This window comes from Lissotriton helveticus, chromosome 2_2, assembly GCF_964261635.1.
Source record: "Lissotriton helveticus chromosome 2_2, aLisHel1.1, whole genome shotgun sequence".
Classification (NCBI taxonomy): domain Eukaryota; kingdom Metazoa; phylum Chordata; class Amphibia; order Caudata; family Salamandridae; genus Lissotriton; species Lissotriton helveticus.
In genome coordinates this window covers 135,837,214-135,862,443 of record NC_136060.1, presented here as the reverse complement: position 1 = coordinate 135,862,443, position 25,230 = coordinate 135,837,214, and the positions used below count along the sequence as shown (strand labels likewise).

The window sequence follows — 25,230 nt, the reverse complement described above, 5'->3', positions numbered from 1 at the left end:
TGCCAAATGCTGGGGGAGCCTCGCGCATGCACGACATGACCGACTGTGGAATCAATGAATAGCCAAGGGGAGCTGCGGCAGTGAAAACTTCTCATGGGAAGATACTGCTCTCTGCTAAAAATGCAGATATTGCGGACTTACAAAATTATGGTGAAATACGTGTGACCATCCAACTAAGATAACTAACCCAGCATAGTAACGACCTAGAAAGTCCTGAATGTCATGATAGAGAGGGCGCACAGAAAGGAAGACTCGCATGAGTAACAAGGGATTCGTGCGCAGCAGTGCGTGTCATGACAGGAATAACGCGAGTGGTGCGAGCGTGCGTCACCGCAAGTGCTGCCTTGCCGGCCACCAGCTTGCTATTATGCGCATGCGCGCGTGCTCCGGTGCGGGTTCTAGCAAGCTGGTCGCCGGGAAAGTAGCACTTTTAAAAGCAGCTACTACATGCCTCGGCCAGACCAGCGCATGCGCTCTATTAGGCCGAGACCTAAAAAGTTGTTCTTGATTGAACGGCTTATTTAGAATGGTTGTCTAGACCTCTTACTTAAAGCCTGAAATGCGTAGCCAGGCATGTCGTCTGAGCAGTACACTAGTATTAATGGATCTTGAAGCAGTGTCTGCTGCATCAAGGGCGCATTTAATTGAGGCATTTGTTACAAATTTTCCTTCTTGAATGAGATAATTTGCTTGAGTTTTGTTTTCTTCCTTCAGGTGCTGTAATAGGGTCTCCAACTGGTCACAGCGAGCACTATCATATCTAGCCAGCAGTGCTTGAGTGTTGGCTATGCGTCAGCGATTGGCCGCCTGCACAGCTACCGTTTTGCCCGATGCTTCTAGTAATCCAGGTTCTTTATCTGGGGGTGGTGCATCCCCTGAGGTTTGTGAATTGGTGCGCTTCCTAGCGTTAAACACTACTAGCGAATCCAAAGGCAGCTGTCCTTTAATACAGACAGGGTCGTCAGGGGCAGGTCTATATATTTTTTTTTCAATTCTAGGATTTAAAATCCTGGCTCTTACAGGATCTTTGAATGCATATGGGGCATGTTTAATGACGCCTTTGATCATTGGTAATATTTGTACTGATTTCTGAGACTGTTCAATTGCATCTAAAAGGAAATCCTCCTCTGGTGTGTCTGAGTGCATAGTCCCACGATAAACAAGCATTTGCAATGCAATAGGTCTCGCATTTGGGAGAGTGAGATATTGGCATTGTAAATGACAATGCCTTTTATTAATTTGTTTTGAAAACCTGCAAGTGGTGCATGAACACGCACTTTATGCATATAGTCCTTGCTTACGAGAAGCAAGGCTGTCAGTAAAAGAGACTGCCAGCTATGCTTCTCATAAGCAAGGGCTATAAGTACAAAGTGCTTGTTTACGCACAGCTAGCAGGTTTTCAAACGCATAAATCAAAGGCATTGTCTTTTACAATGCCAATAGCTCAAACTCTCGCAAATGCGAAACATATTGCATTGCAAATGCTTTTGGGGGCGTGTTTGCGAGGCTGTGGAGGGGTGCATGGGGAGTTAGTCTTCTTGGCTAGTCTCCTTTTGTGGGTCAGGCGGTACTACCATTTCTTTGCTGCGTTAAAAGTCAGTGCGTCTACCCATGAGGCATTTAATGTGGGATTGAATGTACGAGGCCACAATTCTTCATATATGTAACACACTCGCCCTCAAGATATCGCTTGAAAGCCTCGGAATGAGGGGCATGTGGGCTGCTGTGTTGATATGTGAGGATAGGGTGAGAATCTCCTGGTGCGCACCGAAGAGCAGAGTGATCCAGCGGTGCTAAAAAGTAGAAGTTGTGGTAACACTGAGCTGGCTGGCACCACCACGTGGGACAGGATCAGGCCTCTCTGCGGGGTCTAGGCAGGCATGTCACTGTGTCAGCGAGAGGGTGGTCACCTGTACCACTTTGCACGAGGAAGGTGAGATGTGCCACTGTGTTTGCATGAGCGCACTCGAATGTGACACTGCGAGTGCACGAGCAAAGCTGTGCCTCTAAAACTGCGTGAGGTTAATGAGATGTGCCACTGTGCTGGCACGAAGGGGGTAAGCCCGGATTTTGTGTACCTGTGTCTGCGCAAGTAGGTTGAGCTGTAACACTGTGCTCTCTGTGCCACGGTGTTTGCACGAAGGTGGTGAACGGTGGCAGTGTGCCTGCTGGAGGATGATTGCGTCACTGACTCTGGGAAGAGTACGCAGGGGGCACACAGTGGCGAATGGCAAGCGATGTATATATGGTTCCGAAATTGGACTGCATGTATGCATACGATTTATACATTGGGCCGAGGCGAGGGCGATCGCCACATTATCGTTTCAAAAGATTGATGAGTCATTCGAGTGGAGATTTAAAGGTGCATAGAACACTTGACATATGTAAACGTGCTGTTATTAAATAGAGCCTAACGCGAGCCTATGAATGAGATTACAATTATGTAAGTTCCGGTTGATAGGAGTAACGAGACACAACCAGATAGTGTTTTGACCAGGATCACCCATTTTTCATGCAGGGTAGCCCGGGCTAGACGCTGATTCTCAGGCTTCCACGGCAATCTATGCAGGCAGCACATCTTGGAAGAAAGCACTGTAAACTGAGGGAATATGAGGACGAGAGGGATGCATAAATTTACCTCTGTGCGAAGAAGGGCAGGGAGTGCGCAAGATCACAGAAGAGTCAGCTGTAGATATACACACTTGAATGGGTCATTAGAATGTTTGGAGAGAGGATGGGGTGGTGCAAATCGATCACAGTGTGAATTCGAGTGAGGTGGGCGAGTGAGACTGCAGTGGTGTAGTAGAGCTCATGGCTAGTGTGCACTCACAGATACCTTTGGTTGTCTGTGTGAGGGCATGGCATGAGTCACCCACAGGCAGGGCACAAGTCCTAAACAAGAAAAAAAAAGCGCTCACGAGGAAGGAGGGGCTGTTCTGCTGGAGACGGCTGTAGAGTAGATGGGAGAAGGCTGCTGGAGGTGCCGTGAGTACGGATGCCTGAAGGGGAAAGAGAACAAGAAAAACAAGTCGGATGGGGGTGGGGGGCGGGGGAGAAGGGGAGTGAGCGAGCGGGAGGTAAGCGCTGGTGAAGCGTCGCGCTTCAAGAGCCTGGTGGAGGTGCGGGGGAGCCAGCGAGTGGGAGGGAGGGAAGGAGCATATGGGGATGGGGTGTGAGTGAGGGGGAGCACAAGCCTTTGATGTGGTGTGCGAGGCCAAGCACGCGCTGGAGAAGCGTCACGCTTCAAGAGTTAACATGCATTGTGAGAAATCCGCGGAGAAATCCGCTTGGTCAAGAGAGTTTGTTCCCCTGCTATAGGGTCGAGCAAATTAATCCCTGCGGGATTGAATAGCTCGACCTAAAAACAGCAGCCCTAAGTTAACCAAAACCAATATTGTTGTCAGGGGGAGATGGTTTTGTTGGGTATGGCTGTGGGCTTGGGAGGTTTATTGGATCTATTGGGTCGTCGAAATCCCAGTCATCCTGTGGTATAGGATGTGGATCTGTGAACGGGTCAATAGGGTTTCCCTTCCCCTAAATCATCATCATCATCATCATCATCATCTTGTGGTGGGGAAGTTACAGGTTGTGGTGTAACTGGTTTTAGGCAGAGGAAGGGGATTAGAAGGATGGACAGGAGAAGGAGGCATAGGTGAAGTGGCAGAGTCCTTCTTGACAGGAGAATGAGTTCTTGCTGTTGGATGAAACAGCTATGACATGTCCTGTTTCGGGATCAATGAGGATCTTTTTCTGTTTGGGATCGACAGGATCCGGATGAAACAGTTCCTCTTCCTCTATAACCACTTTCTGAGCCGTTTTTTTTGGTTCGAGCGTTGTTTAGTTGTGTGCTCTTTGGCCTTAGGAGGCGTGGTAGTATCTTTTGGCTTGTTATTTCGGTTCCTAAGACTTGAGCTTCGGAGCAGAGCTTGATGTTTAGACTTGGAAGTGTTTCGAAGCCGTTTTATCGATAGGCCTCGAGGTGTGCAGGCCAGTTTGTCTTTTGGCGCGGAAGGAATCGAAACAGATTTCGGAGCCGAATGTTCTTTTGGCTTCGGTGTCGAAGGCGCCAGTGGGACTATTACATGAGTTTTGCTCAGTCCCGGGCTACCGGAAGGCTTGTATTTTTATTTCGGACCCAGGCTCAAAGGCGGGGCTTCTGAAGCGTGCTTTCGGTCGCGACTGGGGACAGCAGGCGAAGTCTTGACCAGTGCCTTTTGGTTTGGTGGTGGAGTTGGGGCCGGGGCAGTAGTACTCACTCGTTGACCACGAGTGATGGGGTCATCTGAGTCTTCTGCCTCGGACACGATTTCCAGTTCTTCGGAATCTTCAAGATGTCCACTGGTTCCGGAGCTGATCTCTGCGCCATGATGTGTCGTCGAGCCAGACTATCTCGGATAGTCTTTTTCGATCGAAAAGAGGCGCAGTTATGGCAGCAGGATTTGTTGTGTTCTGGCGAGAGACACAGGTTACAGACCGTATGATGGTCACTGTGTGGGAATTTTGCTAGAGGCCGGGGGCATTTTTTGAATGGCATCCTTTCCATGAGCTGTAGGTTCAAAGGCATCGATAGACCTTGCAGCTCGCGCCGACGACCGAATCGAAGAAGGTAGCGTCGAAGTTTGAATAGGATTTGAAGAGTTATAGAAGTTGTGCGCGTCGAAAAAGTTTTAAAACTAAGTTTTCGAACCAGTGTGCAAAAGTTGCATCTGAACCCAATGGCGGAAAAAAACAATCTAAGGATGGAGTTGATGCCTTTGCGCACTACCGTCCAAGAGAGGAGTCAACTATCTTGTGACTACAAAGACTTCTTCCAAGACAACAACAAGGTGCAACCATCCAAGCCCAACACCAGATGGCGATCTAATGGAAAGTGTGTGGTCTGCAGCTCATATGCCTGGAACATACACACACACATATATACACCCATATACATATATACACACACATACACACACACACACACACACCCCCACCCACACACATATACACACACCCATACACATCCACACACACCCATACACATGCACACACACCCATACACACACACACACACACACACACACACATCCACACACACACACACACACACACACACACATCCACACACACACCCATCCACACACACACACACCCATCCACACACACACACACACACCCATCCACACACACACACACCCACACACACACACACCCATACACCCACACACACCCACACACAAACACACACACACACAGAACACAACTAAGGCCCAGCATACCTTAACAATTGCATCCTGTTTCATATCCAGGCTCGACACCTCCGTTCCGCTAACCTACTCTTTGTCCACATCCCCTGCATCGGCTGGGCCAGATATTGAGATAAAACTTTCTAAGATTGCCCCCAAAGCCAGGAACAAACTCCCCGAATGCATCGGAGCCTCCTGCTCTATCCTTGAATTTCACAAGAAACTGAAAACCTGGCTTTTGCAATAGGCTCCCCAGACAAGCCACAACTCACCCCTTCACCTGCAGCAGGATACACTACCGGGTGATATGTACACCCTACAAGTAGAATAAAAATAACAAAACCAAACAATCAGTATAACAACTAAATGATAAAAGCATAATAAACTAAGGTAGATCACTTACTAGAGAACTGACTCAATCAGAATGTAGACAAACTGATATTAATGTAAATCAAACTGTGCCTAAGTATTGAAAATAAAGTGAAGGAATAAATGGGACAAAATGCATTCACCCAAAAAAATTCTAATATACCAATACAACCAAGCACCAAATCACAGATGAGGAGACCTCCCTTGGCACGCCTATGATTATAATATGAAAGATTAAAACATTCATGCTCTTAATTTTTAGGTCGAGCCTAGCGGCAGCGCGCATCCGCTATGGAAGCCTTGCCTTCTCTCCGCCCATATTTTTGATTGGCTGGTGTCATGGTACTTGGTAAATGCTGGCTTCCGATTGAAACGAGGCTTGTTAGTCCCTCATTGTTACCGCCCTGTCGCCATTTGTTATCTCCCATGAGGACTGGATCTTTTACAGTGGCATTACACAGTCTCCTTCATAAGTCGGTAAGCACTATTTAAAAAAATAATAATTTGCAGCGCGGTACGCTTTCACTTTAGAGGCTGCGCTAGTTTAATTTGTCGCACGGGCCGAAAGGGAGCATTTCTACTCACTAATCTAAGAAAAGTTTGCAATGCAATAAGTCTCGCATTTACGCAAGTTTGAGCTATTGACATTGCAAATAACAATGCCTTTTATTTTTGTTTTCATTTTTAAAACAAACAAAAGGCATTGTCATTTACAATGCCAATTGCTTAAACTCACGTAAATGCGACACCTATTGCATTGCAAATGTTTGTTAAGATTACATGTGGACAATAATAACGGAGTACATGATTCTGTAGATATGCACCTCCACTGATGCCCTTTTTCTCAAACTTTCCCCCCTCATATTTTACTTTGTCAAAACCATGTTTAACTGTTAGTCTATCGATATTAAGATGTAGAACTTCTACCCCTAGTGGTCATTCTTACACCTCAAAACACATTTTAACATTCCCTTATGTCATATTATCCCATTGTCACATTTTTTGTATACGCAGGTATTCTACTTTTAATTTGTTCCTTTCACGGCTCTTTTTACGATATTCTTTAGGTTTATTTACAAAGAATAAATGAGCCAAAAGAAAACAAACCGTGAACAGAGCTTAATACGTACTACATCTCATAAAAGTCAACCTTAACATGGAAGTGAAGTACTGTAAATGCCTGCTAACGTATCTATTTTTGTGCAGACTGGTCTCCTGGAAGGCTATACAACATACTGCAGTCCAACACTTGTAGCTATAACCGTATCAGCCCTGTCCTCGTCTCTCTATGGAAACCAAAAGAATTTTTAAAGTAGCTTAATAAACAAAGTGGCTAGAAAGTAAGGATGGGCTTTGCCTAAAATCCAAAAGATTCTGAGAACAGCAATTTTGGAAAAATAATAATTGTTTGAAAGTAACCCTAAACTTTATAACTGATTTACTTAAAACTAGCTTAAAGCCCTGCTTTTCAAGTATTTGTACACATATGCCACCTAATCTTGCTCAACCTTCTCAACCATTGTACTACTGACCAGTGAAAACCACGGAAGTTAAATCCCCACTGCCATAATGATTCTCCTATTGTGTGAATGCTGCATCAATTTTGTTTTCAATCTGCTTAATTCCATCTGTGCATATTACCCCATCTTTTCCATAGTCTGGGAAACCCATGAATTACAATATTTGCTAGAGTACGTATCTCAATGACCGATGGAATCAGATTACCTTGAAGAAAACTTTACAGGCCTGTAACAATAGCGCTCTGTCAATGGTATTTAACATTAAATTCAAACACCACTTTGTCCTGCCCACACAAAGGATGCCAAAACACTTAAAAGTAGAGAGAAAAAACTAACATATCAAAATAATTACATGTCTATGGTCAGGCAATTATGCTTTACAACTTTGCACTTTTAAAAATGTAGTAAGGAATAAAATCCTCAGAAACCCAATATAAATTTAAAACTGGGTGCACAAACAGTAGCTATATGCTCAGAAATATTTCAACATTCCCTCTTTTTAAAAGTGAGCAATGTGAAAATAAATTGTTATAGGTGTATAGTCTAGCACAGAGAAAAAAACTGTCACTTTAAAGCCGTCAATGGGCAACAAGCACTACATACAGTTCAATGACAGCTAGTCCCAAAGTTCATTTTGATGGCCTGATATAAACTAAAAGGTATGGTGACCAAATCTTTGCTCCCACTGCAGTGACCTCACTTGGGAGAAGGGCAAGTTTTTGTTATGAATTTAATTAAGATACCCATAACAGAACTACTCTTGATTAAAGAAAGTTTACTTCTCGAAGGGATATTCATAGACATCAAAAGTACAGCAAGATAAGGCAAGAAAGTCATAGGTAATGAGAGTTAGCATAGTACACTCAAAAACACCCAAGGTTAACATTAAGAATGTTAAGAACATTTCTGAGCCAATTCTTTAGTCATGAACAAGAGTGGCAAACTGACCAAAAGTTACCAAACTTTGGAAACGCGCTTTCTTGTGGATACTATACTGCAAATTCAAAATCTTTGCAATAGCAGAGCTAAAGTGTGCCAATAGGTGGCATCTTAGCTTCATGCTGAGTTCATACAGCCCAATAAGGACAAAGCAGAGCCAGCTATAAGCGCCACAATTGCACACAGACATCAGTCTCTTTTTCCTTTTGGCACCCTCAGACATAGAATGCAAAACAACTGTTGGATTTCGAAAGAGGCCACTCCACAGAGTTTGGAGGTGAACTGACAGTGAGGAATCTGTAGTTAGAGTATCCACCAGAAGGAGCATTGCTGAAGGTAAGCAATTTGTTCTTCGGATGGATACTTTTAATATCAGATGCCTAACTTTTGAACAGATACCTAAGTTTTACCTCCAATATGGCAGAGCGGTTCAGGGAGTGGAGTGGACTTCAGAATTGGAGTCCTGCACAACCGCTTAAAAGTAGTATCTTTCCCACTGTACTTGGCTGTCAAGGAATTAGGGATCTGTGTACATATTCATCACAACCCGACAAAAGTCAAACAAGTGCACCCCTTGTGCCAAAGCAGCCATAGTGGCACTGACCCATGTAAAGTGAGCTGTCAAGCCGTCAAATGGGTGTTTCTGGGCCAGTGTACATCCGATCTTATGCAGAGGTCTATCCACCTGGGATTTCGGCAAAGCCTTCACTTTCTTGACTCCATAAAACCTCAGAGTTTATCGTCCACTCAAGGGATCAAGGCAAGATCGATATAAAAACTCAAAGCCCCAAGACGTTCAATAAATGGAGCCTCTATTGCTTGATCAAGTGTTGAAAGGGGGGAGAAAAGCTGGTAGAGCGATCTGATTTTTCAGCATGAAAGGGAGTCCCAACCTTCAATAAGTATGCCTTTCAAGTCTAGCACACCAATTTGGGCGGAAGTATGGTGGTGTAGGGCAGTTGCAATGCCTGCAGTTCAGTCATGTGACAAGGTGACAATCACAATGGGGAAGTTAGTATTAAGTGTCACGAAATGGAGCAAGCAACTATGCATAGGCTCAAAGGGTGTCAAGACAACGTTAAGGTCCCACTGGGGCATCAAAAACTGTTTAATTTGTGGGAAACCTTAAATGAACCACTTCAGACGTTGTGATTTAATCAGGGACAGTTTGTCCAGCAAGTACCGAAAGCCAAAAGGGTGAAAAATATCCTTTTACAGAGCACACAGTATGTCCTTGCTTGGCTAAAGAATGTCCCAACAACAAAACATCTGAATGCTTAGCTGGTAAGAGGCACTACACCAGGCAACAAATGTGTGCAGGCTCCCAGAAAAGCAAATATGTATCTTAGGGAGGGGCATCTGGCAGAGAGTAAGCTCAAATGTAGTCAAAGTCCACTGCTCGATCACCCTGTATTATATTGAGGTGTAAGATGCGGACGTTTGGATGAAGTCCTCCTGAAGTGGTAGCCTGATGGGATGACAAATGCTCTGAGTTCCCGGTATGACACTCTCCTGGCCCATTCTGGTGTAATTAGGCTGACTAGGGCCTGAGTAGAGACAGTGGTGGGAAGGCGTACAGGAGTTTCTTGTTCCATTCCACCTGAAATTGATCTCCTAACGAGTGCTATTTCAGAAACTCCAACACTCACAACTGTAGACACTGCACATTCTTTGCAGTGGTGAACAGGACTTACCAGTGCTCTCCCTACTAAACAGTCCTAGTGAATTTCTGGATGCAAACATCACTCATGATCTGTCGGATGAGCTATGCTCCTTTTGTCCGCTCTGGCATTTAGGGACCTTACCAGGTGGTTCTCTAATAGAAAGCAACAAAACACCCTCCCGCTTGTTTGGTTCCTAATCCCTGTGCATACATACATATATAGTAGAGTGTACAAAATAATACTTAAAAACTTTAGTGTGATTTCATAAGACCGTATCTATTTACTTTCCTTCCAACATACAAGAGGCATAATAAAAATAAAAATTGTAATCCAAAAACCAAATTTAAAAGAAAAATGTTATTGCTCACCTGGTTTGGAACACACTCGCTATGGCCTTAAAACAGCCAGAAGCTACACGCTTGGAGCCTGTGTAACACCGATCCACAGCCCAATACATCAGGTTGGTCTGATCAGGGTTTAACTCGAGCAAAAGCATTACCGCCTCACACCCCAACTGATGAACCTGAATGAGGTGCAATACAAAAGGTTTAATGAAAATGTAAAAAAAGTGTGCTATACAAAAAGCATAATGAAAATGTAAAAACAATGGTAGAACCATTAATGTAACTTCTGTTCAGACCTGGTGGCAACAATGTTTACTAAACTTTAAATAATACCACAATATCATGAACTACAGAAGCTCACACAAAATACAACTTAATTTATTGCAAAATGACTTTTCTTTAATGACTTTTGCAGAACGTCATAATTCTGCCAGACCAGAATCACTTCAGCAAAATGTAATGCCAGAGTCTAATTGTATGCGAATGTTCCAGATTTGCAATATGATTTGGCCTATGATGCCATCTGCTCATAATTCTGTAAACTTAGAAGAACTTTTGCCCTGAAACCACCAATGTCAAAGAAGTAATTAATTATTTTTGGTAACAGACTTTCTGGTAGAGACTATTTAGATGCAGATTCCATACCTTAGAATTATCTCCAGGCGTCAGACTAGATTTGGGAATTTTTTTCAAAAGCAGTACCCCTGCACACCAGCAGGTGGTGTTCATCAGCTCAGTGCGGTGTCACCCGCATTGGAAGTGATGAGTGCAGTGCCCATATAAGCGTCATCCCAAGGTGCGGGCATAAGTTTCTTTTTACAACTTTCCACACCAGGAGAGCGGAGCCACAAAGAACACGGACCACTGGTGTGGAAAATTAGGGCCCTGAAGGGGTAATAGCCATGTACCTTGAAATCTGTCCGCTGGGAAGATGAGTGGGTCGCTAATGTAACCTAGAGGCTCTATCAGATAAGGCGGTACCAAAGGTAAGTAACTTGTTCATCTGATAGAGTTTGCCAGCCACAGATTCCTTACTTTAGAATAGATACCCAAACAATACCCTCCCTGGTGGTGGGTCAGCAAAACAGTTTCACACTAGAAAGTCCTGGAGCACCAAAGGAGCAAAGTGCCTGTTGAGACAGACCTGACTGTCCAGGCAGTAATGCTTCAAGAAAATGTAAAGAGAAGCCCACGTTGCTGCCTGGCACATATCTTGGACTGGAACTCCTTGTGCTAAAGCAGTGGTTGCAGGCTTAGCCCTTGCCTTGGCTCTGGTAGAATGAGCACACAAACCCTCAGGGGGTTACTTCTGGGCCAATGTGTAGAAGACCCTAATGCAGAGCACAATCCATTGAGAGATAGTCTGGTTCTACATGGCTTTTCCCTTCTTCGCTCCAACATACCCCACAAAGAGTTGATCTTCCACCCAAAACGCTCTTGTGCAGTCAAGGTAGAACAACAAAGTTCCTCTTCATTGGAGGGATGTGGCAGAGCATAAAAAGTAGGAAGGGTGATGGACTGGCCAGTGATGACTTTTCTCAGAAAGGAGGCTTTAATGCCAAGAACCAGCTTGTCTGGGTAGAAGTTCAGGTATGGAGGTGTGAAGCGCCTTCCACTAATCCAGGTTACTCATATGGTGATTGTAGTGGTCTTAGACAATCATAGAACGCTCTCTATGGCAGCTGTGCAGAGGAGGCTTCAGGCTTATCCACAAAGAGTGTTAAGCAGCTGGTTATACCAGATCTAATCATTTAATGTAGACTTAATGAGAAAGAACCACACAGTGTATATATAACATTTCTACTTCACAATGAGCTGAAACAGCATCACAAATGCATAATACTTCAATTGCAAATGGATAAGTAAGCACAATACACAGTGGTCTCCAAGGGGAGACCAAACCATATACTAAAAAAGTGGAAGGCAAACTGGGACCGAAGTCCGGACTTAGACCAGTACCCTGGAAGGCTGTTTGCATAGTGGCAATACAGCGGTGGACTCAACGCAAGTTAATAGGGAAGCTGTGGTAACAGTTTAAAAAAGGACCCTTCCGGCGTGGCCTGCAGCCAACCAAGATGGCCGCGACGTAGTGAGGCTCCGAGGGTGAGACCGATTCCCCTAACACATCCGGCCAGTTATCCGGCGTAAACACTGTCCTGCGCTCCTTCTCTCAGTGGTGGAGGTGAAACGGCATAAAGCGATCCCTCTCCGAAGCTTCTACGACCCCGGAGCGTGGAGCGACGTCGGAAGGAAGTTTGTGGCCTTCAGCCGCATTGCAAGCACCGGCCTCAATTTTGGCGACCCACTGGCGGCTAGGCGGTGCGGCTGCTGCGGCGTGGGGGAGGCACGGAGCTCAACACCGGCAACAATCGGTGAAATGGACGACTGCTACAGGCCGGGACTGCCGGCGGCTGCTGAGTGGTGCAGCCACTCCTCCACACAACTTTCTATGCCCGACTTTACTCCCGTCTAGCCTCCTGGGCTAAGTAATAGCTGGAGCCCACTGCCATTGCGACCTCCAGAGGCGCAAAGCCGGGAACCCGCCTGCCAACGCCTGAACTCGACATTGGACAAACGCACCCTTCCGTGTGTGCTATCGACCCCAAAATTGGCCCCACATTAGTTCCAGCCGTTACTAATCACCCCGCCGACTTTAATTACATTACGCCCCCTGGAACGGGTACGACTTTTCACTGATTCCTCTAGGCACAAGGGAAGTATCCGCCTCTTTCCTCTGTTTACTGTATCTCACACTGTTTCTAATTGCTGATTGGGACTCACCTCCCCTAACTAATGACAATAGTATTGCTGATGAGCCGGGACTTTGGGACTGTTGGGGCCTGTCTGGTCCACCTTGGACTTTCACCCCCATGCACATATAAGCAACGATGTTTTGGGATAGGGATACTACGCACTCTGCTAAGTTGGGGTGGCGGGCAGTTTGGAGTCCGCAAGGCAGGGAGGCAGGGAGAGGGGGGGGGTCGTTTTTTTTTTGGGTCCTTTCTGTTTTATGTTCATGCGATGCACAGATGTGAATCTTATTGCATAATGTCACTCTTTGTCACCTTAATGTCGGACAGGCCGTCCGTAGACCTAGATATTTTCAGTCTGATGATGGGGGATGACCTGCACACTGATTCACAGGGAGGGCCTGATGTTATAACTCCGTCTCCATCTATACTCACTTGGAATGTTCGTGGCCTCGGTGACAAAATTAAACGGGGCCTGGTCTTGCAGTGCATTAAGAGGGGAGGTGCGGCGGTGGTGCTCTTACAGGAGACACATCTCACTGGTACAGCTACTAAGGCAATGGACAGGTGGGGTTTTAAGATGGTGGCCCACTCCGAATTCACCTCCGGCTCTAGAGGAGTTGGCATACTGGTGAAAAAGCAGTTCCCTTTAATCATACAGTCAGTTAAATCCGATATTGCAGGTAGATTTGCTGCTATACACGCACAGTGGGAGGGGAAGTCTGTTAATATTGTCTCGGTTTATATACCGCCGGCCTTACAGACGACGGCCCTCGCGGATCTTAGTGCATTTCTGCTAGGGCTTCCGGAGAGTGGACTACCTATCGGTGGGGATTTCAATTTGGTGGTTGATGACTTAGCGGATAGATTCTCTCCCAGATCAGTCCCGTCAGGAGCATCGCGGTTGGGAAGCTTCTTGGCAGCTATGGGACTTGTGGACCTTTGGAGAAAGTATCACCCTCTGGATCGTCAGTTCACCTATCATTCTGGAGTACATAATAGTCTCACTAGGATTGATTACTTTCTGGGGTCGGTGGGTGGCCCCGGTACTGTTGCTAGTGTGGAAATCAAGCCACGGGGCCTTTCTGATCACTCCCCTCTACTGATTAGTTGCGCACACCACCAGCTCAAACGGCGTCGGACCTATCCGATACGTTCTGGTTACCTCCACAATCACAAGATCAGAAGGGAATTGAAAACCGGGACAAAACATTATTTTCAGGACAACACTGATTCTGTGACCTCTTCTGTTACGCTATGGTAGGCCTATAAGACAGTGATTAGAGGACAGGCAATAGCCTCCATTGTGACACATAAGCGTGCAGGACAAGCGGAACTTTTAGCCTTAGAAACGGCGGTAACTGATGCGGAGACGCAACACACTGCTGACCCGACCCCTGCAGCGGCACACAGTTTACAAGTAGCGCAGCGCCAACACAGAGCACACCTGACTGAGGCGGTCAAGCAACAGTTAGCCCATACACGCCACAAAATTTATGGGGATGGAGATAAGGCAGGCAAGCTACTCGCGTGGCTGGACAAACGGGACAGGTGGATAGCACAGCTTGCAGTGATGGGAGGGCAACCTACTACGGATCCACACCTGATAGTTAACATGCTAGCGCAGCACTACGCGACAATATACTCCTCCGCTTCTAATGTGTCGGAGGAAGAGGCATACACTTGCGTCAAAGACCTTAAAATGCCCACATTAACCCCGGAAGAAGCACACACCTTAGACGAGGCCCTCACGGTAGATGAGGTGAAACTAGCTATTAAAGCGTTACAGTCGGGCAGGGCACTAGGGCCTAATGGCATACCAGTTGAGTTATATAATCAACTGGCAGACACGATTGCGCCGCATCTGCTAAATATGCTTGAGAAAAGCCTTGAGGCTGGGGAACTTCCACTAGACCAACGCACGGCCACTATTGTCGCTATATTAAAAACTGGGAAGCCGGCAGACCAATGTACATCCTATCGACCGATCTCCCTCATGAACGCCGAGGCTAAGATACTCGCTAAATTACTGGCGTTACGTCTCTCGTCCCATTTACCCAAACATATACGTAAAGACCAGTCTGGCTTTATGCCTGGCAGGAACACGGCACTCAATTTAAGGAGAGTGCATGGCGTACTGGCACGTGCGGAATATCTCCAAGAACCGGCGGTAATACTCTCACTGGACGCGCATATGGCGTTTGACACGGTCCATTGGCCATTTTTATTTGCGGTGCTGCGCCATTTGGGGTTTGGCCCGCGGTTCTGCGCCTGGAACCGCCTGTTGTATGAGAAGCCCATGGCGCATGTCACTGCTAACGGCCATATATCACCAGATTTCCCCCTGGCCAGTGGCACGCGTCAGGGGTGCCCACTGTCCCCGTTGCTATTTGCCTTAGTTTTGGAACCTTTTGCGGAATGGATAAGGTGGGACCTTAAATGGACCGATGATTGGGAAGACAGGATATCCCTATATGCGGACGATATCCTATTATACTTTACCTCCCCTGAGCGTCCCATTGTCACTCTTCTGGATGTCTGCACAGCCTACGGGCGGGCGTCTGGTTATTCGATTAACTGGTCCAAATCCACCATGTACATACTACACGGCCCTCCAGCGCGCTTACCGAGCGGCTGCCCGTTACGGACTGCAGATAGTACATTTCAATATTTAGGGATTTACATCACGGCTAACTCGGCTGACTTCTATGCACACAGTTTACAGCCCCCCCTTGAACGTCTCAAGCGTGACATACGTCACTGGGAATCGCTACTGTTGACCTTGCTAGGCAAGGCAGCGCTTTTTAAAATGATGGCTCTACCCTGCTTCCTATACATTTTAGAAAACACGCCGTACCCCGTGCATGCCACCTATTTTAAAACAATTGCAGCGCAGGTATCGATGCTGTTGTGGGGTCACAAGCCCGCACGCATAGCGCAGGCCAAGTTAGTAAGAAACTGGTACGATGGAGGCATAGCACTCCCAGACATCTGTCTTTATTACTGGGCAGCACAGTTAAAGGTCATTAACCAGTGGCTGCATCTCCCACAGTCTGAACCAGCTCTAAAAGCAGACAGGGCACAGTTGAGACTAACTGGTATGCTGGCCCCCCTCTACGATAAATCAATGTCCCTCACGAAGTTTGGGCCACTGAAACACACACTCACCATATGGCATACGGCACTGACCAGGTTGGGATGGCAGGGAGTGTTGACACAGTTGACTCCATTGTGGGACACGAAGAAGCTGGGGAAGCTCAGACACACCAAGGGCTTTGACTGTTGGGATGCTATAGGCATTTCAACAATTGGAGATCTGTGGCAGAAATGACAGGTGATACCCTTTGAGACCCTGAGACAGCAATATGATTTAGCCCCATCAGAACACTTCCGGTATACGCAGATACGCCACGCCTTAACGACAACACTAACGCCTGAAACTGAAGTCCCAGAAGCGTCCCCCCTTGAGGACAGACTACTCACGGACTACATGCCATCGAAGGCGAAATCCCTGACGTATCGTAAGTTGTTAAATAATTTACCTGACCCGACAGGGCCCCCTGCGGGAGAAATGGTCTCATGACTGTGGGGACATTGATGGTTCAGAGTGGCAAGAGGTGCTGGCGTGTCCGAAAGAAGTGAGCATCCCCTCACGTCTCCGCTTGGTGCAGATGCGCATACTACATCGATCATATTACACTAGACATACACTGCATAAGATGAGGCGAATAGCACACCCATACTGCCTGCGGGGTCGTGGGGAGGAAGGAACCTTCTATCACACCATATGGGATTGCCCGAGAATTGCAACTTACTGGATACAAGTGATGAGAACCATGTCTCAATCAGAGAGGGTCTCCCTACTGCCAGATCCTAGACGTTGCCTTTTGAATATATGGGAACCTAATGACCTCACCCGATCGGGACAGGGTTGGATGACGCTGGGTATGTTGATGACAAAGAGGAACATAGCGCAGAGGTGGGGAGGGGCGGAGTTACCTACGCTAACGGCCTGGAAACATGACATCAGAACGGGCAGTGTTTTGCAGTAGGGGCTGTCCCAAAAAATGGAGTGAAATCTGGGGGGCATGGTATGAATATAGAGGATATATTTGTGAACCTCCATCTGATGATGACGATTCTAGCTCCGATTCCGATTGATGCACTAGGGATGTTGAATGTACCAAGAACCCCTGTCACGACTGTTAGACTCAGATATATTTGTAATTGTGACATAGTCGTATTTGTTTCTGCTGAAGGGATATTATGCACAATTTACTTTCTATATTTATCGCACAATGTATTGCACTGTTTTGAAAATGTGAATAAAAATATATTTTTTTAAAATAATTAGTTGAACTGTTCTGTGGGTGGAATTTTTCAATATTTTGGAACTTTTGTCCTATTCTGATTGATAGTTGGGGACATCCTTTTGATGTTATATAGCAGAGGGGAGTAGTACCAAAAGACTTCTCTTAGCTCCATCGGTAAAACAAAGGTTAAAGTTAACCATTTGACGACACAAATCTGTTGTAAATGTATTGTTCCTTTTTTTATTGCATTAAATGGAATAGACCCTATATATCTCTTGTGTTCTATTCCAGTGCCAATAACTCTAAAAAGAAATGGAAGTAAAATTTATTAACTTCCAGCATGGTAGACTGTTAGCTACAGAAGGGTACATCTACAGCAGAGAGAAAAGTTCCACAGAGAAGGTTTTCTTGAAATGCACTCAATATCGAAAGGGCAAACTGTTGAGACGTGTCTACACTGTTTTTTCAATAGCTGTGGGTGCTGCATGTGAACTTTAACCTTTTCTTTAGGAGTTCTATTTATAGTGCCATTATTTAAAAAGAAACATTTATACTGGTTTCTTAGTTGTTTAGAATTAAATGAATCACTAATGACAATACTTATTGTACTGTAATTTCGATTAAACAGTGTTTTCATTTCAATTCAACTTTACACTGTAGCATTTTTGATTGAAATGCATTTCCATTAAAATATTTCCAATAATAAAAAAAATAAAAAAATAAAAAACAAAAATGATAAAAAAGGACCCTTCCCAGTGGACCCTGAAGAACCCTGTGGAATACAGAAGGTTGGATACCCCAGAAACCAGAGTACCTACATCAGGGAAGCTAGGTGCATAGGTGCGAAGTGACATCAGAAACCGCCGTAGACCACAATGGACGACTTCATAAAAGATGCCAATGGCGAAGACTGCGCAAGAGTCCAGTGGAATCCAAGGGTGGAATTTTGAAGTGAAGAATCTGCAAGCAGAGGGGACAGAGTTTATGGCGCTCAGAGGAGACCAGTAGGCAGGGGAGAATAAAACCCACCGATTTTGGGAGATGCAGGAGTGAGGACAGTGACTGTCGCTGCAGTTGTGAGGACCGGCAACGGTGAGGATGACCAGGAATGGTGCACTAGCTGTAATACACGTCAGAAGACAAGAACCAGGGTGATCGGTGTTCAGCAGGAGCACCAACAAGTCTTGGTAGCTGCAACAGGTTTGGAAAGCAAAGAAGGAGCAACGTTGGGACCAGTAAGGTCCAAGAGACTCACCACAAGCAGGAGAGTCATAGCAGGTCCCAAGCAAGCATGGGAGCCCACTGAAACAGGAGAAGACCCTCCAGAAGACCCACAGGCTAAAGGCACAACAGTAGCAAGAGGACATCTAACAGCTCACCAAAGATGAAGGACCAGGGTGCAGCAAATACGGCAACAACACTGGTCTTGGCAGGAAGAGATGCTGGAGGCTGGTGTTTCTTGTACCCCAAAGATCTCTGTAGTGCAGAGCCAACAAGTCTTGGCAACGGCAAGCAGATACGGTGCACAGGGGTTTGGTCCTAGTGATTCCGAAACAGGATACTGACCTCAAATTTGCAGAGTACAGGTGAAGCATCAAAAGGGTTGCAGAACCACTACCTGTGTTGCAGAGCCTTTCAAAGTCTGTGTAACAGGAGCAGCAGACTAGTCAGCTTCGTTGCAGTGCCTGCAGATGCAGGACAGCGATTCCTCCACACCTAGGGAGATAGTCGAAGACTGATGTGGTTTCAGGCTTGACTTGTCCCACGATGAATCTGAGGACCCACACACAGGTAAGCTCTTAAATACCCTATGAAAGGGGCTAGGACGACTCGGGGGTCTCTCCCAGAGGAGGGGATGGACCGAGAGAAGGATACTCATGTGTTTTGCCAAATTTCATGTCAAACCATAGCCAAGGGCTCCCTGAACTTGCTCAAATCAGAGTATGCAAGAAAGGCACCAAATGTCCCCTTCAAAGCGGTCTGGTGGCGCTGGCAAGCACCTCCACCCTAGTCCAATACACTAAGTCCTGTCTGGGAGGTGGTCACACCTCAATGTGACAGGAAACCTTTTGTTTTCCCCTGCTCAAGTTTATTTCAGCAGCAGGACAGCAGAACCATGCCTGGGGTCAGCAGCAGCACTAGCTTGCTGTCAGACCCTGAAAGGCCAGGAGTATCGGGGGCTTCCAGGAGGAGCCGCACAATTCATGGAATCATACCTCCAACACCAGTAACTGTGTTGACATATGATTCCAACATGTCTGATACCAAACATGCCCAGGTGCGGCACAACCACTATATAGTTAGCCATCAAGTAATGACGGATGGCCGCTGTACATATTAAAATAACTGACCACACTAAAAAAAGGCTAGAGAATCAACTCCGGGAATTGTAGGGGTGTCCTGCTCATGCAGGGGCACCCACTCACTTATAACCGAGCACAATGCCTTCAAGATTCTGCCTTAGGGGTGACTTATAGTTTTTTTTTAGTGTAGTGACTTCAGATATAATAAAACGTATATCGTTTGTAAGTGGTGCTAGTACCAGAGTACACAGGCTGCAATGGCAGGCCTGTAGTCGCAGTCTAAGTGGTCTCTCATGGGTGGTAGAATACATGCTGAAGCCCATGGGAGGCCCCTGGTGCACATATGCCCTGGGTACCTTAGTACTCTACACTATGGACTTATAACAGTACACCAGAAGCCAATTGTGGACGTACAGAAATATTTACCATGTCAAATTTAGGGAAGAAGCACAGTGACTGGGGTTCTGATTAGCAGGATCCCAGTCAGACTAGTCAAAAACACACTGACACAGGCAAATAGTGGGGTTAACACTGCTATTAGGCTCCCACCTTCATACAGTCGGAAAAAAAATGACAGGGGGAAGCTCTCTTCGGATTTGTGATAAATGGCACGGAAAGCAAAGAACTGACGTCAGTGCAGTGTGGTGGTGCCTATATAGGCACCGCACACGTCACTTCTGGCACGCACGACAGCATGCGGAGCCGATCGATGCAACCTACCATCATGCAGAGGTACTGCTCATGAAAAAACTTCCAGATCCAGTCTGATGCCTGGAGATAATTCTAAGGTAAGGTATTTGCTGACAAAAGTCGATCAGATAAAGATCACACAAGACAGTCGATCACTTGTTTAACATGAAATACTACAGAATTTCAAAAACTTTGACCTCTCAAATCGGCTAATTATGAATATGGAAATACACATCTACATTCTGTTTTAAGAGTTACATTTTCCCAGGACAATGTGTTTCAATAGTTTCCAGTTTACTTTACCTCGTCATTCTATTTCAAAATGTATTGTTCCTTGCTGTAAAGTAACCACCATGGAGTAAGTCCCTAAAATGCAATTTGTTGTTCTTTTTCATGTGCCCATTTCATGCAAGAATATACTATAGCTCATTCAAACCAGACTAGGCAAATCCTGCGGTGTTTCGATAATTTCCCTATTCTTTGGTTATGTGGACTTATACTAGAAAGCTTTCCTAGCAGAATATTGTATTCTACCAGGGAAACTATTAATTGTTATATACTTGCAATTATACTTGCAATTATCTGTAGGGAATTTCAGGGTTCAAGACTGTACATCATGAGGGAGTAGATGGCCTACAGTAAACTACATCTTTCACTGCCCCTTTTCTAACAATAAATGCATCATTGCTGACAGGACCATCAGACAATGAGTGAATGTAAAGAAGAAGAGGAACAAACCGTAACTGGGAAAAGGGCAGAGCACATCCTCTACTGTAGAAGAGCAACTGACTAGTCATCTTGAACAATCTCTCAAAATATGGCTTGCAAAAAGTAAATATATCTAATATTTTTTCTTATTCTACGGCTAAAAGTCAAAATCTAATTTGGTGTTCTACCACTGCCAGAAACAGAGGAGACAGAAAAGGCTCAAGCCTTTGGGGGAAGACACATTGCAGAATGGGGAACTGGGCTTTTATTACAGGATTTCTTTCAAGCTATGTTTTGCTACAGCAAAGGGTTGACTAGCTTTAACGAATAAACTCATGTTTATTACGACCTGTTCTCAGCACCTTTATTTCGGCCATCTCATTTTCGAAAACAGCAATTTTTTAAGCACTTTCCTAATTTGCGAAAATTACTACTATGAACTACTTCCCATTAAGTCGTTTTTATTTTTATCATTTTATTTTCAAGACCATATTTTCTATATTTCAGATGTAAAAATGACAAACATTCCATTTGTTTCAAAATAAAAAAATATGTAAATTGTACAATTATACTGTACCTTTTGATCCTGTGAATCCAAAATGTTATCCAGCCATTTATATAAATAGCCATCCGATGAGAGACCAACATTATCAGCCACAGGACCACAGCACAGAACTGCAGACATTGCCTTTAAAATGAAATCATCAGTTCACAACTGAAACTGAAAAGGAGATTTTGTATGCAAACTTAAATTCATGCAAAATGACTAAACGGACCAAAGTACACATTTATTTTGAAGTAAAGCTAGTGAATCAAGCAGCTTTCAACATAAAAAAGAAATTCTTAAAAGAAATCTCAAAACAGATTAAGGCATGATGAGAATAAGATATTGGAAGGAGACAGAGTCAAACTCCAGAGTTGGGCACTATCTCCTTCCAAAATTGGTGTCTCCTTTCAAGCAATGAGCGCTGATCAAGACAAACAAAATGAAGATCAAGGTAAATACTGATCATCTAAGAGGTTGTTGGATAAAGAAGTATATCAAATAAAAATTACTTTTGATGACATTGGTACTAATTTCCTGTCTAACTAGAACAAAAACAGGCAAATCCAGATGGGAAGTGCTAATAGATCTTCAACTAGATTTTCATGAATACTGGCATTTGAAAATCAATTAACTTTCTCATATTGGTTTGCTGGTATATACCGCTTTGACATACAGCAAAGTAGCAATTGACCTACGACAACATTCAAAGTTCTTGGAACATGGTTGTAAAAAAGGAAGTTGATTATTTGCACCTTTTCCACTTTGGAATATCCAAGGTGGACAAGGTCAGCTAAGAAAGGTAGTTTTTTACGAGGCTGACAGAATGCTTGGGAATGTATTCATAAGTAATAGACCTTCAAATCGGCCATAGTTTCAATACCAATTCTCCCTAATTGTAGTGCTTGAACATTATTCTCACATTAGTATATAGCTTTTTCTGTCAAATTAAATTTGCCAATTTATCATATAACATTTATTTGAACAATCTTTTTTCTAAACAATAATACATAATATAAGCACCACCACACAATTTTTGTGCAATCCCTAAAATTAAACTGGTACTTTAATGAAAAATATTAGTGGCCATAAAAAATGAAAAGCTACTATTGTGAGAATAACATACAAGAGCCAGTATTAGGAAAAGATGGTGTTCAAACTATGGTTGAATGTAAAGCCCATTTCCTATGCATTACCTATAAATGTATTTTCTAACCTTGCCTTCTAAGCAGCTAATGTACCACACCCCTTACTTCCACCGTACAATTGCCTAAGAAGCCATACTGTGTACCTGTGATAAGCTGGTTTGGTATATGGTGTACACTTATGTAAATGGGCACCTTGCGCCAATCAAGACAACCCATAAGGTGATTTTAGGGGTCTTAGACAACCTTCGAAAGCTCTCTTAGAGAAAACTGTGGAGAGGAACCTTCATGCTTAGTCCAGAAGGAGTGTAAAGCAGCTTTTGTTTACCAGAACAATCTTATTGATATAGATGTAGGGAAAAAGAACCACACAGTGTATTTATAGAAAAATATATTTATTATACAACACTCACTAACACATACAGATATCTCCTAGCCGGAGATATACACAATGCACCCAATACTTTTCAATAGAAACAGGTAAGCAGCACGTGGTTACCGGGGGGGGGAGGGGGACCAAACCATATACTAAAATAGGGGTATGCGAACCACGACTCGAGTCAAGACTATACTCAAAAGACGTAGAAGTGCCAGGGACCCAAGGAACCATCAGAGGTAAGTAACCAGGAGTCCCAAGGAGGCCATGTGCAGAGTGGGAACATGACAGCGGAATCAATGCAAGTCAATGGGTAAGTTGCGGTTGCAATTTTAAAGGACACTTTCCAATGCACCCTGAAGAAACCCTTATGGAAGACAGTAGGTTTGAGAGCCATCCGATCAGTGGATACCTTAATAACCAGGATGCCTGCACCAGGGAAGCCGGATGCATATTTGTGAAGTGGCATCTGAAACCGCCAAACTTAATAGAGGACTTCAGGAAGATGCTACTGCTGGAGAAGGTGAAAGTGTCCGGTGGAACCCAAAGGTGGATTCAAGATGTGAAGAACCTGCAGGCAGAGGGGACAGAGTCTATGCCACTCAGCAGTGACCAGGAGGCACGGAGTCGAATGCCATCCGGTGTTGTGTTTAAGGATAAGAAGGACCCGGTCACTGTTTTGGTTTGCCTGTATTTTATTTTACGCAGAATCACATGGCTTTGAGACATTCACAGAAAACGAATGCTTTTTTCGCAAAAGGCTTTGTCATATACTTCCATGAGTTCAATGGCATAAAAAACGTGCATTTAGCTTAAAGCCTTTGTGTTACCAGGTTTATACTAAATTCAAAAAGTTCTTCCTTTCAAAACCTGGTGGAACCATTTAGTAGGGTACAACTTTGAAGTTAGCAATAAATGTTTGTGATAAATGTTTTGTATATATTGAAAAAAAAGCACTTATTTATAATTTTCTAATGTGTTCATTGTGAATAAGGGTATAGTATATGTAAATATATGTTCTGTGCACGACAACGTAACCTCAGACTTTTGTTTCAAACTTTCAGAAAAAACGTGCTGAAATTTGTAACTACTTGAAAGTTAAAACATCCAAGGATTAATTACCTTAGGGTGTGATTCTGCGTAAAATAAAATACAGGCAGACCAAAACAGTGGCCGGGTCCTTCTTATCCTTAAGCATTACATGTTGTCCTCATTATAGGACACAACCCCAATATTTGATACATCCGGTGTTGTGTGGCAGGAGAGCTGATGGTGACCTTGAAACTGCAGCTGTCTGGACCAGGCGACGCTGTGGAAGACCAGGAGCCGTACACAAGCTGTCCCACGTTGGGTGTCGAGAGTTGAGGAGTCGGTCTCTGGCAAGAGCATAAACACGCCTTGGCAACTGCAACCAACGTAGAAGTTGAAGAAGGTACAATGTCGGGACCAGCAAGGTCCAGAGTACTCACCACAACAGGGGAGTCAGGGCAGGCCCAAAGCAATCAGGGGAGCACAAAGAAGAGTCTAAAGTAGGCCCACAGGCCAGAGGCACTGGAGTCGCGAGAGGACCTCGAGCAGCTCAACAAAGATGCAGGCCCACGGTGCAAGTGATGCGGTGAGGACGAAGATCTTGGTCACTGGAGATGCTTGAGGTGGGGCTACTTGGAGTCCGAAGATCTTGGTGGAAGAAAGCCAACACGTCTTTGCAACTGCAAGTTGATGCAGTGCAAAGGGGTTCTTTTCCTGCGGTTCCGATGAGGGATATTAACCTCAAACTTGGTGAGAGGACGCTGCAGGCTTCGAGGTAAGTGAAGGTCCACCAACTGTGTTGCTGAGCCTTTTGGAGTCCGTGGGAGCCCAGGATCAACAGACCGGTAAGCTTAGTTGAGGTGCCTGCAGATGCAGGGTAGTGACTCCTTCACTTCAAGGGAGATTGCTTCAGGTGTCTTGGATGCCCACAGGCCTTGGAAGGTTCCTATATGGAGCACAGGTACGAATGGTGCAGCAGACAGGCAGGGCGAGGAAAATCAGGAGCAGCAGGAGTCTTCCCGGTTGCAGCCTTGATGCCCAGAGCTCAGTCCAGAGTGCCCAGACGGTTGAAGAAGTGGGGACTGAATTTAATCTTGTCCCATGACGAATCTCTGGATCCCACCCTCAGGTAAGCCCTTACGTACCTTTGTTGCAGGTATTCTGCTCAGACTCCGACCTGTGCACAGAGACTCAGGACCTCAGTGAATTAGGGTGTGCCAGAAACTCACCTTAGTACCCAAAATCCCCTACCAGACTAGCATCAGTGTCTCATTAGCTCTTCATCCTATAGCAAAGTTACCAATGATTAGA

The 25,230-nt window shown here is 45.0% G+C and overlaps 1 protein-coding gene across 11 annotated transcripts in view; it reads right to left on the bottom strand.

Annotated features, from left to right (window-relative positions):
• Positions 1-25,230, bottom strand: part of FRYL (FRY like transcription coactivator) — a 2,496,013-nt gene that overhangs the window by 1,329,066 nt on the left and 1,141,717 nt on the right. For all 11 annotated transcript variants that reach the window (XR_013608325.1, XM_078678213.1, XM_078678216.1 and 8 more), the window contains 2 exons: positions 21,403-21,513; positions 10,086-10,240 (listed from right to left, as the gene is read on the bottom strand). Coding sequence is in view for 10 of the 11 variants with exons in the window: in XM_078678213.1 (XP_078534339.1) it covers positions 10,086-10,240; positions 21,403-21,513 (266 nt within the window). In the remaining variant the exon portion in view is untranslated. The remainder of the gene's footprint in view (positions 1-10,085; positions 10,241-21,402; positions 21,514-25,230) is intronic.